This window comes from Salminus brasiliensis, chromosome 25, assembly GCF_030463535.1.
Source record: "Salminus brasiliensis chromosome 25, fSalBra1.hap2, whole genome shotgun sequence".
Taxonomy (NCBI): domain Eukaryota; kingdom Metazoa; phylum Chordata; class Actinopteri; order Characiformes; family Bryconidae; genus Salminus; species Salminus brasiliensis.
In genome coordinates this window covers 22,556,020-22,569,880 of record NC_132902.1, presented here as the reverse complement: position 1 = coordinate 22,569,880, position 13,861 = coordinate 22,556,020, and the positions used below count along the sequence as shown (strand labels likewise).

Here is a 13,861-nt window from a genome sequence, read left to right as displayed (position 1 = left end):
ATAAGCAGCCTGGTAGTGAGTCAGCATTAATAGCTGCTTAAAAAAATGTGCTTATTTCAGGAAGCCATCCATTGAGAGAATTAAAAACTCCAATAGGGTGAAAGGTTTTCCGAGCAGCAGATATGCAATTTCATGCTTGGAAAGCCACTTGTCGCCGTTTCCTTAAATTGTACAATATTTGTCGTCACTGGACACAAGGGCCAATTAGCGGATAAAACATTTGAGTTATTGAGCTCTAATCAAAACTGTAAAAAATAAATAAATGGTAAAAAAGTTTGGTACTAAATATTAGGGAGAACTTCTTATTTTTAGCAATTTATTGTTGCGGTCATGCAAAAATCATGAAAGAAGGAAAAAAAACCTTCGTAACTTTCAATGGAAGTCAATGGAAACAGATTTTATTCCAAGTCATTTCAGTGTGTCCATAAAATATTACATTCTGATACAATATAAAGACCAACTGCCGGATTCATACCAGGTCAAACAAGAGAAAAATAGCAAAAATTGAGAGTTGTGTGTTTGAGAGCAGCAAAACTTTATATCATCTTTCATTCATTCATTAATCATATTTACATTTATAAAAATCAGAGCTACTTAGACAACAAATAGGATCACAGCTCACATCCGAACTGAAGCACATTCACGGTTCTTGCAGGGTGATGATGGCAGCAATTTGGGTCTCATTGTCTGCTTTTCTAAAGGCTGATGTCATCCTGACGTCAGTAATGGGCCACACGTCAAACAAAGCCTTTGGCTTCCGTGGGCAGCGCAGAGGGGTCCAAGCCACACTGCTTCATCTGAACAGCGATGTCAAACAAGTAGTCGTAGCATTCACACCTGGAGGGGTGGGGACACACACACAAATGACAGGATAAGTGAGCTACTCTAATGGATCAAGTGTTCGATTTTCTGCCTGCTTTCTCCACAGCCCAGGTTTTAAGGATCCATGATTGTTCCACTGACTCTGGAACAATGGGCACCTGATTGAACACATGATGGCAAAACTGAATACATAATTTTTTTAAGCAGCCTGCTTAAAAAAAAAACAAAAAAAAAACCCCCAAAACTAAATGCAAATTACCTGTGCATAATAAAGTAATTATCCACTTTGCTCAGTAACTGATTATGTCACAGTGGGTGTCGCTGATTGCAGCCAAATGCTTGCTGTTTGGAGGCTGGGAAACGTATAGCTTGTAGGTAAGTTTAGAAACTCTGATTCAGAATGAATTATGCATGCTATTTAACTCATACCTCATACCGAGCCATAGGGGACACTGGAAATGACAGAAAGACACTCATTTCTAGCAACTTATTACTTATTATTTAACATACATCACTGACATAAAAAACCCTCCTATCTCTAACTTTATGGGAGAAGTCATAACTTTCAAGGGAAGCAGTGCTGGACTTGGTATACCACTTAAAATTACCCCTGGGCTGTTTTCACGTCTACCTGATTTCAAGTAAATCTGCTCGCTTCTGCCAGTGAACTCGCAATTCTAGAGGAGAGGCAGACGTTCAAAGTCCTTTAAGATCTTTGGGAGAGGTCGTCAACTAGCAGAGTCCATAAGACGTGGTCGTAATCAGACCAGAGAGATTACAGAAGTAATCCAATGTGATGACCCTGATTATTCGTATAAGTGGATAGAACCAAATCGAAGGGCAATTTCCAAACAAACACCGAGCTTTAACAGGACTCTCTGCTTAACGTCTCGCTCTCTCCCTATACGTGCACTTAAAGGGGGGCCAAGCACTTTCTCAACAACAACTATGATAATATTGAGAAACTTCAGTCTTTCTGAGCTAAAACTGAACTTTAAACAAGTCCAGTTCATAAACTTACGCAGGATCTGTGTTCAGGGATGCAGTGATGACAGGTTTATCCATCTATTTATTATTTAGTTCTTTTTCATACTTTAAAATATTTCATCCTTTTTTTCCTGTAAAATGTGTGTATTAGTAGTAAAGTAAGCCACTGTTACCCTATAAAAATGTCCATTTCCTGATTCTTGTTTAAATAGGAGGCCCTTTATTAGCCAATTTTACTTGCAAAAATAAATAATATAGGAATAAATTAAAATTAAAAACATCCAATGAAATACAGTGATACACATTTCTGGTCATACCTTCCAGCCCCAAATGGAAGTCAAAAAAATCTGGAGCAATTAAATCGGCCTATTCGCCATTATTCAAAAATGGTAATACAAGGTTTTTGTAGGACAGCAAGGAAATGCTTTTAACTCCCTGTATTATCCAATAACTACCAGTTTCTACTTTATAACAACCTGTGCTGTGCTATTCAGATCTGTCAGAAACAACAGAGCTTACATTTTCATGCAGAATTATGCCTTTTGTGCCACAAACTCATGACACATCCTCGACCACGTCTGACCACTATTACGGTTTTGATTGTGATTGAAAGCAGCAGTCATTTCTGCCTTGCTACTCTGCTTTGCATTCCGTTTTAGTCCTGTCCCTTCGGGTACTGCAGTCATCAAAACTGACCTAAAGAGCCCTAGAAGCTCTTGTAGAGTTTCCAAGTTCTTTGGATCTGTGCCTTTACAAGCTGCTGGCTTCCAGAATGACTCTTGTGGTAAATTTAAAGTTGGTCAAATTTATATGGGGGGAAAGTACTCACCCTAATCAAACCAGAGAGATTACAGAAGTAATCCAATGTGATGACCCTGATTATTCGTATAAGTGGATAGAACCGTATCGAAGGGCAATTTCTGCTTTCTCCATTTTTTGCTGTATTCGTGTTTAATTAAGCCCAAATACATGACGGGTAAGCATTTTTCTCTTTTTCCTGCTCAGACTCCCAGTGAATAAATTTAATGTGGAAAACCAAGCAAGTCAAAATCAAAAACCCTCATTTTGGAACATTTCCATCGGCCCATCCATCATCAAATTGACACATTTTAAAAGACAACTGCCAGATTCACATTATGGAGATGGAGATATAATAATATATATGCAAAAATATGATGTATAATTTAAAGCGTTTTCCCTTTCAGTATCTTACATCGTCTTGGCTTTCTCCCAGCTCTCTCCCCAGACATAGACTCCATGCCTCCTGACAAGGACAGCGCAGGAATCTGGGTACTCGTCCATGGCTCTTGCCATGCGATCTTTCAGGTCTTTTTCCTCTGGGGTGTTTTCAATGATGGGTATAACCAGAGTTTCATCATATCTTTAAAATAAAAAGCAAAAGCAAAACACACACACAATCAACAATAGAAAAAAAAATAAAATATCAGAAATTACATTAAATATAAGTGCTTGAATTTGATTAATTATGACTCGCTGTATCTGATGCAGTACAATAGAGATGTCCTGATCAGGTTTGTTTTTCTTTTAATGCTGAGGGTCAGCTGATTAGCCAATACCGATCTGATCCAATATTTGTGTTTGTATAAATAAAACAGTCCGTTTAGATGAGCTGCTGATTAATATTTTCAGATGCCTTGTATCCTGTGCACTCCTGTACTTTGTGCTGACCACTTTTAAACCCAGGATCACCCAGGACGCATGTTGATAGGTGTGAACAGGGCCTTCAAAAAATGGGTCATTCAGTACCAGCATCAACAGGCAGGGGTCGACTTTCTGTAACTGCAATGAATTTCTGCTACATTACAATTTACTGCTACAGTACAAAGCACACGCATAGCTTCATACATTGTCCAGTATAATATATGGCTCTGATAAGAGCCTGGCTATTATTCTTTCTCTTCAAGCTGCTGTGGCCTTGGTGGTTAACAGACTGAAAGGATCTGTCTTCGCATCTGGAAACTGTTGTACATTGAAAACTGTAAGGCAAAAAAAGCTTGATAGCTGTTTAGAGCCTTATCAACAGACGGACCTCCCCATTTCCAGTCAACCACAGTTTTACCTCAGGACCAAATCAACGAACGACTGCCAAGACGGATCAATCCTCCAAACTAATTTGCAAGCTAAAAGCCAGGACTTTGTTTGAGGCACCCTGACAAGATTTCTCAGGCTTGTATGGAGCAGTAATGGGCTTAGGGTAATGTTGTGTTATTGTGTGGAGTGTTGTGTATTGTACCGAGCTGCTTATCAATGGTTTGAAACGCTGTAATTTGCTGTTGTCTTTTGTTGATTAGATCAGCCGGTCAGACAAAGGAATCCGAGCACTTTGCTTTGGTCTGCTCTCTTTGCTTTCATATGCAGGCATGGCTCTTGCGTTCATACATGCCACTGCCACCTGTATTGTTAGCACTCAGGCTCTGTTCACACCTGGGATTAACATCTATCTGGATGAACTAGAGAGAGAGAGAGACGAAAAAAGCCATTTACACCTGGCTTGTCTCAAGTGCATCTCCAGCAGCCACTCGTGATCAGAGTTTGTGTCAGTGTCTCGATGCATTTGCCTTCAGCGGCTTTGAGGTGGTTCCTCAAAAAAGAGTATTTCATCACTACGTTTCTCAAACTGTACCTTTCATAATTACTTGCTGGGGGAAAAAAAAAGTCTTACTGTTCCAAAACCTATAGAAGTCTGCACCAACCTGAAAGTACAAAGTAAAAGCACAGCTGCCTTAAATTATATTTTTAATAAATAAATAAAACGTAAAGCTTAGAGATCTCCTTCCAAATTAAAAGAGACTTGGTCTCAATGTTTCATGGAAGTGACTAAAATGGTAAAATTGGTAACAGGACTGTAAAATGTGGTGGTTCTCCAATGTTTGTGGACACCCCTTCTAACAAACACATTCATTTACATTTACGTTTAAGGCATTTAGCAGATGCTCTTCTCCAGAGCAACTTACAAAAGTGCTTTGCTATTTACCCAAGGATAACCTCAGCTAGTTTGAATAGGCTAGACACTAATTCAGTTCAGTTACTTGAACTTTTACCAGTTGTTGACACAGACGTGCAAATGTACACACACACACAGCTTGTCTAGTCTCTGCAGAGAAGTACTGTCAGCAGAATAGGACTCTCTGAAGCAGATGAGCATGGACTTATTGGAACTATGCCTAATGCCAGGCAAGGACTAGAGGGGTACAAAACCTCCCAGCATTGAGCTGTGGAGCAGTGGAAGAACTGTGTTCTCTTGAATGATGGATAAGTGCTGCATCCAATACTTTTGGGATAAGTTGAGATAAGGTGGGGTGGTGATCATCCAACATCCTGACCTGCCCTAAAGCTGTTGTTGCTGAATGCAATCAAAACCTCAAAGCAACACTCCTCCAAAATCTAGTAGACAGCCTTCCCTGGACAGTAAAGACAAAAAAGGAGTGTGTCCTTCTTTTGTTAACACCCTTGATTTTGGAAAAGATACAATAAATAAGCAGGTGTCCTAATATTTTTGTCCATATAGTGTACTTAGTACACTGATGTGAGATGTGAGACAGATATTCACTACTACAGATGATTTTAATGGGTGTAAAAGCACTGAAAATAGATATTATTGACATATTAACATTGGCATATCGTCCACTAAAAAAGAAAGACATACAGGAGACAACAGGTCCTCAGTAAAAATCTACTGATTTGACTGGTAAGCTATTGTAAATTCTGATTGTTGGTTTCCTAAACACCAGTACTATCACTCTAAGATAGGTTTACAGGTCTAATTTTGACCAAAATTAATTGTTTCCCCATTTTCCACAGTTAACCAATTACCTGTCTGATTACTTTTATGGTTACTTTATTATCAAAATTAGTCTGAAGGCATGTCAGTTCCTCCAATCAATAATAGACACCCTTCCAACATTCAAGTCAGTGGGATGAATCTCCACACACATATGCACATTAATGACTGTAAGTTACTGCACAAACAAATATGAACAAAGGACCAAGATGACCATGAATGTCTGAGGGGTTGAATTGCAGTGGTCAGATAAATGTAAAGGACATTGTAATTTTGACTGTTTTACTGCGTTTACATTTCATTACCACTTCGAATCTGTATCAGTGTTTCCTCTGAAAAGCTTCGCTAACAGTGCTCTAAAACACTAGGAAAATCTCTCTTCTCTATGTTCTTTAGTGCTATCAGGACAATTCAGTGTTACTGTAGGCCAAAATCACATTTCACTAAGAGTCTGAATGGCTTTTCAGATAATTTCAGCGCTTAAGTTATATGGAGGAGTAGTGCTCTCTGCCTGCCATTCTGTTGAGAGATTATGAATATTTCCAGGTTTTATCGTGATAGGACTTCGCTGAAGTGACCCTAAATTTTACCACAATACACCCACAGATAAGGCTGATGATTTCCTTTTGAGAATCACTGGAGGAGCCAGTTATCACTGAGACCTGGTTTATGACAGTCCTACGACTGAGATTAGCCACATACTACCATATTACATAGTATGTCAAAGGTTACACCACCATTGCAGCAGACAATGCACCAGTGCATTTATTAGTACAGCACCCATAGTACAGTAGTATATGGTTTGATACAAGGGGGTTGGGATTTGCCCTTCTTCAGCACAGGGATCTTTATCCATCGCTCTTATTAGCCTTATTAGATGCTCTATTACAACCACAGGAGTAATGCAATTAATGAAATGTATATTAAAACAGAAACTGATCTTAGAAATATTGGGGAAGAAATTTGATGCTTAACCATTTACATTGGAGGTGTAAGTAAACATTGATATATCAAAGTATCGTAAAATGTTTTTTTATACTATGACGGTTCAGTTAAAAAAAAAAAAAAAAAAAAAAAAAAAGTGTGTGTGTGTGTGTGTGTGTATATATATATGTGAAAGTATTACAATATTGACTTATAACACCAGCATCATATGCCCATATTCTTGCCAATAGACAGCCCTAATTCACAGATGCTTTCCTGACCATCTCAAGCCACACAGAGTGATGGGATGGCATCAACAAAATCCACAATCAGAAAATTCCTGCATCAACTCCAATGTACATGAACAGATTCTCCTAATGAGGAAATTCCAACCTGAAATTTGAGCCAGAGTTTCCTCTGCGAATCCCCTTGATCATCTCTTGGTGAGTAATGCGAAACTCCTTGCCAGGGAACAGCAAAGTGGCCATCACAGCAGCCTTTGAGTGTGTATGAATAACTGCCTGGGCTCCTGTAGGTCAAAAAGGTCCAGAAAAGCTTCAAACATACAGAGCAAAGCAATCTCAGGTACAGAGCTGTATGTATGCATGCCCTCTCACCTCTCATAGTGTAGGCATTCATGAAGAGCGGAGTGCACTGGCTCTTCTTCAGCTTCTTCCATGCTGGAGGACTACTGATGTCCCTCTCATCCAAGTCGCAGACAAACATATCTTCTGGCTGTTGGTAACAATCATTTAACACTCGTTATTCATCACTACGATCGGATATTACTAAGGCTGTGCTCACAGCACAGGTCTTATTGCTCAGCTCTGATCTACAGTTCACATTTGTGTGTAAGCCACCCACATATGTCATCAAAACACACCTGTGCTTATCTCTTAGCGCACAGATGTCATTGTGACTTGAGAATGACACACGTAGAGTGTTTAAGAAATAAATAAATAAAATAAATAATAAATCTCTTGCCTGTATTCTTTCCTTCTGAACTCCAGATGGGGCGATATAAATGTGGTCTCTGTTAGAAAAACAACACAGCATCTATTAAGATGATTAGTAGGGCTGTCAAATTAAGCAGTGCATTTTGATTAATTAAATCACAGAAGTAGTAAAATTCCAGTTCTGGTCACTATAACATGATGGAGGCAAACTAAACTGCTCTACTCTGCCCCCTTAACGGCACACTTACCTTTAAATAAAAAAATAATAATACCTAAACAAAACTGGTAATAGAAGCACTGTGATCTGCAGGTTCTGCAACAAGAAATTTTCCTACCACTGAAGTCCTTCAAGCCTGAGTCAAAGCATTTATCCGCAAATCCGGAGATCCAAACCAGCACAGTGCCTGATGCTAGAGCGAGCAGCCAAACTCGTCAAGCCATGAGATCAACTAGAGCTGGGCAATAGGACAATGTTTTATTGTATCGTGATCACTTTTGTTATCGTGGTACACAATATGCTTTATGAGTGTATTATGAATAGCGTCCATGCTGAAAGGGCACTGACTATATTCTTTGTAATGAAACGTGCATTATTTTAATGAAAATTAAAACTATTTTAATAAAAATGTATGGGACAGCGTTTGGACAGCAGTTTTTTAAATTTCATGCTGTTGGTGCATTTTGTCTACATGACAAAATATTGTGATAAATATGGTATATCATAGAAATATCTAACATTTTTCCCATATTGCCCAGCTCTATCTGAAACCCAGCTTCGTTCTTCAGACTAGCTCACAAGATCTCCACTACTTTCTTCAGAATGAGAAACTCTTGCTCCTTTTTTACCATATTTATGTTCACCTGCAACTGCTCTGATGGGATCTGGAGCTTCTACAGTAAAAAACTCTCTTACTACTGATTAATGGTTTTAAACAATATGCACAGGTGTCCAAAACCTCTAACAGTACTGTATAGAAGTTCACCCACCCATGTCTGAGGCTTATTCCACCTCCTGTTCCAGTGACCCAGCCGAGCTGATAGAAGAGTCTGCAGAGCTCAGGGATGAGTACCTTTGGATGATGCTTTTCCTGGAAGTCAGACATGCAGTTAGTTTCTGTGTTCGTACAGAGCACACAGTGATCTCCAGTATGGAGTTGGAGTTCGATCCAATAACAGTTGGAGTCCAAACAATAACAACAACCCCAAAACACAAAATTTGGGCTCATACCGGAATATTTAGATTCCCAATACTTACTCTCTGAGCTTCCCTGAATGAATCTGAATATTGTTTGGGGTGAAAGGGCTACGCATGCTCTGCTTATCTTAATCCATACATTACTCATAAACTGATATATGGGCCAAATACCAAACCACATGCAGAGTGTAGGGGAACGTCAATAAATGTAAAAAGGTAAAGGTGCAGGTGTTTGTCACTGTACTATGTACAGCAGAATGTGTTTAACCCATCTGTTGTAGTGAACACACACACACACACTAGTAAATCTAGGGGCAGTGAGTACACACACACCCAGAGCGGTGGGCAGCCAACTCCAGTAAAGGGCCTTGCTCAAGGGCCCAACAGTGGCAGCTTGCCGAGCCCGGGAATCGAACCCACAACCCTGTTATCGATATCCAAAAAAAACCCCTATAGCTCCTATAGGGTATTTTTTGTCCTTTGAAATTTATTTGGGCAGTGGTGGATACCGCTCTGGGTGGGTGTGTACTCACTGCCCCTAGATTTACTAGTGTGTGTGTGTGTGTGTTCACTACAACAGATGGGTTAAACACATTCTGCTGTACATAGTACAGTGACAAACACCTGCACCTTTACCTTTTTACATTTATTGACGTTCCCCTACACTCTGCATGTGGTTTGGTATTTGGCCCATATATCAGTTTATGAGTAATGTATGGATTAAGATAAGCAGAGCATGCGTAGCCCTTTCACGCCAAACAATATTCAGATTCGTTCAGGGAAGCTCAGAGAGTTAACAACCACATTCATTAAAATCCTTATCTCTGCATATTTATATTGTCAAACACACACATACATACACACAAGTTACTTTGCTCCCCCACAAACACCATTTTCATGAATGGTGCCTCAGAGCATCAGAGATCACATCTGGACCTTGAATCCAGCCTTCTGAACCCAGGACTTTGTAATCCTTGGTAGGTGTGACAGACACTACCTGGTCAATCAACCACAACTGCTCTGTTAACTTCCAGAGAGAACTCAAACCCAGGACTGGACACAGGATTCAGGGTCCAGATCTGAAGACCTGAAGTGTGAAGGTAGACAAACCATATTTAGAGACATCAGTTTACACCAAGGGCCTCATTTAAACTGAGGGAACGAGGGCTCTGTATACTAGAGACACGAGAAAATAGGATGACAGTACCTTTAAAAGTAGCCTGACAGCAATTTAAGCAAATGTAATTGGTCTTATTGTACATTTTCAAGCATTTTCAAGACATGGTCACATTCAGCAGCTCTAACTTGTTGCTAGCTAACTAGCTACATGCTAACAAGTATCGTGTGTTTTAAACCACAGTGAAATATTAATATTCTTGCCATTCTGAAGCATAAACACTCTACAAATCTCATAAAACTAATGGCAACCTAAACTACAGAAAACAACTATTAGCTAGCGTGCTAACTGAGCCCGTCCTCACTGTATAGCTCAGTTAGCAGTTAGCAGTTAGCAGTTAGCTAGGCTAGCTCTCCTACCAGCACAGCCGCGGCCTCGCTGCTCTCCCCGTTCCCGCAGACTTCCCCGTCAACAACAGACGACATGTTTCGACTCAAAGTTGATTAAACTCTTTATCTAAAGACAGAATATGGCGTGAAGTTCAGTCATGATCACGCAGGGGGCTGTAGCTAGCTAGTGAGTGTGACTGGCTGCATGACGAGCCATGAGCACACCTGGCTTGTCATTAAAGACCCACTGAGTCTTACTAGAAATATGCCTGAATGAAAAAATGGTAAACAAACGGTGTCCTGAACGATATTGTTGTCCCCGAGACACTCGGCATTACTGTGGTAATTATTGTTAGGTTTCTGGATTCATGTTAACATTGAACTTTTATTGGAAAAATGCAAGTAAGTCATATTCCTTAATGAGAGGGCCACTGTGGGCACAGTGCAGTGCACCGAACACACGTTAGATGGCGCTGTTGCTACATATATTTATTGACCTTACTTTTCTAATACTGAAGACCTTTTATATACTTCATAATAAGTATATATATATATATATATATATATATATATATATATATATATATATATATATATATATATTTATATATATAACGTGCTGCACTTCTTATGAAGTTATAAATAGATTAAACAATTGTTCTAGATTAGAAACGTAGAGATTAGATTAGATTAGATTAGATTAAACTGTATTGTCACACATGTAGAAGTACCAGGCAATGAAATGTAGTTTAGCATCTAAACAGAAGTGCAATAAGCAACAGTGCAGAATGTATCAATCAATTCAGTATATACCAAATATGGGCAGAGATATGGAATATACATGTAAAAATTATATGTATAAACAAACCCTGTAATATGTATTATAGAGGTTGTGTAGTTGGTCCTGACACTATCCACATAATGCTCACTTTTAGCTTGGCCCATCAGTTATATGCAATATATATATACTATATATATATGTATATGTGAGTAATTCTTATGTTGTGAATATTCACATGTATATTCCATATCTCTGCCCATATTTGGTATATACTGAATTGATTGATACATTCTGCACTGTTGCTTATTGCACTTCTGGTTAGATGCTAAACTACATTTCATTGCCTTGTAATTCTACATGTGTAATGACAATACAGTTGAATCTAATCTAATCTAATCTAATCTATACGAGATATACATTTCTAATCTAGAACAATTGTTTTCTGTGTGTGAACAGATAAACAAGTACGACTTTTATGATACAGTGTAATCAACTGTTTACTGTGTATATGAGACAAAACCTGAATCTTGAATTTTGCATAAAAATAGTTTTTCTAAAATATCCTAATAAATATTGTGTATTATGAAAATCAGTCTTTAAACACTGTGATATTTTTATCATATTTCCCAAACCTAGGCCTACCCCAGACAAACCTGTTTAACTCTTACAGCACCGCACTTAATTACCACTTATCACTTACTTAATTAACATTGATTGACCTATTTGGCTTGATAATATGCTGACATTCATTGAAACAGACAGGTAGACAGGTAAGCTGTGACACTGACTACACAAATACCTGTCTTGGTGTTCTGTTCGGGCCATTTTAGGCCATCAATCAACAAAAAGTCTCATGTCATTGCTGTAATGCAAGAACCTTGTATCTTCATTTTTGCAGTTTTTAAAATTTGACTTAATTTGGATTTAATCTGGCAGATGTTGTTTTGTTTTTTTGTTTTTTTCCAACAACATCACATTTTAACATCAGAATTGAATAATGAACGGACCAATAGAAATGCTCCAAAATGACTTTTGAATTGACTTTCCATTAAACGTTAAGAAGGTTTTTTTCCTCGTACTGTAAAGCTGCCATTTTTTTCATATTTGAAAACATGTTTACACTCAATGATTCATATGAACACACGTTTTTCCACATGTGAAATGGTCAAACACCACATGGGTCTTATTTACATGTGTTTTCTGTGAGGCCTGAGCTGTGAGTTTTAGAGAAAGGATAATGGACGCTGTGTGAGTGGCATTTCAGTGGTTGATTTGCACTCACTGCTGATAAAGTACCTGTTAAACTAATCTGGTTTCTGTAGAATTGGAGACAAATCAGGTCCTGTCCTACATTTGGGTTAATGTGTTGGTGAAGGCTTGGCTCTTTATTTCACCGTTGCAGGTAAAAACCACGAACAGGAAGTAAACGTGTATTGACAGAGATTTGGTTGAGGAATAGTTCTGAGTCAGCCCGCCAGATGTGACATTCGGTTGAATCACCGTGCCTCGAGGCTTCCTTCCAGATGGAGGTAACTTTCCCACAGACTTTCGACCGCTTGTATTGATATGAGTTTCACCCACTACGTTTTTCATGATTTACGTATCATTGCGACCTCGTTAATAAATGAACAGGCCAGACGTACACTCACCATGTCCCTTATCACACTCACTGGACACCTTTTAAGCTTCACTCACATTGTAGGTGCTATACAGGTGTACCTGTACTCTACTCTGGTGGTGAAATCATATTGAAGGCCTCCTTTCCACACACATCTGAATTTATGATGTTATGTTTGTTTAGGCTCCAAATACGTTTTTCTTACAGCCCTTTAAGACTGATATGTAAATGAGCTCTGTTTTAACTGACTGTCCTGTATTGTGCTCCATTTAGAAAGCAGTCCATGCTGAAACACTCCTTATAACTTCCCTATGAACTTGCTAGCAAACTGCTGTGGGATGAATGGGTGGATATACGTAAATTCACTATTATATTACACTATTTTACATATAAAAAGCAAGGAAATTAGGTTAGTTTTTATAAAAGGGGTCCTGATCCCATTAATATGTCTCAAAAATGTCTCATTTTCAGATTTAATTGCTGTAGGAATATTCATAATGGCCAGGACTTAATGCCAGATCCAAATATCTTACACAATTGAAGAATAAGACTAGTGAAAACAGTATAGCAGTAGAATAAGAGAGATTTTACAGCTAAAATAACTTAAAATAGTCTTAATAATGCAATAAAACATAATAACTTAAACTATTAGATATATTATCTAGATTTAAGATGTTCTTACTTTTGCAAAGATGTCATTTTTCCCAATATACAGACTGTAGCACATCTGTTGCTGCACAATGCATCATCAGCCCTCTACCCCATTAATTTCTGACCACAGGACCGCTGTTGACCAGATGTCATTTGGCTGGGGGGACGGTTGTCAGCACAGCAGTGACGCTGTCATGGTACTTTGTGGTAGTGTAGCATCTGCTGGCACTGATGCTGGGTCTTTACACACATCAGTGTCACTATTAGGCAGAGAGTGGGACAGATACCAAAAAACCATAAAGGCAAGAGCAGCTCTGTGGTCAGAAACCGACCACTGATGAAAGGCTAGGGTGAAAGGATGTCTAACACAGAATGTTGTGCATCAGCAGATGAGCTACAGTCCCAGCAAGGTAGGACTTTCCAATAAAGTGGCCGGTGAGGAAACCTACAGTACACTAGCCTTAACTCCAACATGACCACACAGATCCGTGCAAGTGCCAAAGATGTACGTTAGTGTGTAAATCCCTCACAACCTTCCAGTAAGTCTTTATTCTATCACTGTAATTAAGTGTGTTTATGAAATATTGCTTTTAAGCAACCCAGTGTGTCTTAAGGTGAG

The 13,861-nt window shown here is 38.8% G+C and overlaps 1 protein-coding gene across 1 annotated transcript; it reads right to left on the bottom strand.

Moving 5' to 3' along the window:
* Nucleotides 1-370: 370 nt before the first annotated feature.
* Nucleotides 371-10,423, bottom strand: apip (APAF1 interacting protein). The gene is made up of 7 exons (XM_072671639.1): nucleotides 10,223-10,423; nucleotides 8,479-8,579; nucleotides 7,520-7,568; nucleotides 7,153-7,270; nucleotides 6,929-7,064; nucleotides 3,023-3,190; nucleotides 371-837 (listed from the first exon to the last, which is right to left on the bottom strand). The coding sequence occupies exons 1-7, from the start codon at nucleotides 10,286-10,288 to the stop codon at nucleotides 738-740; spliced, it is 738 nt and encodes a 245-aa protein (XP_072527740.1). The 5' UTR covers nucleotides 10,289-10,423; the 3' UTR covers nucleotides 371-737.
* Between the last annotated feature and the right edge of the window lie 3,438 nt (nucleotides 10,424-13,861).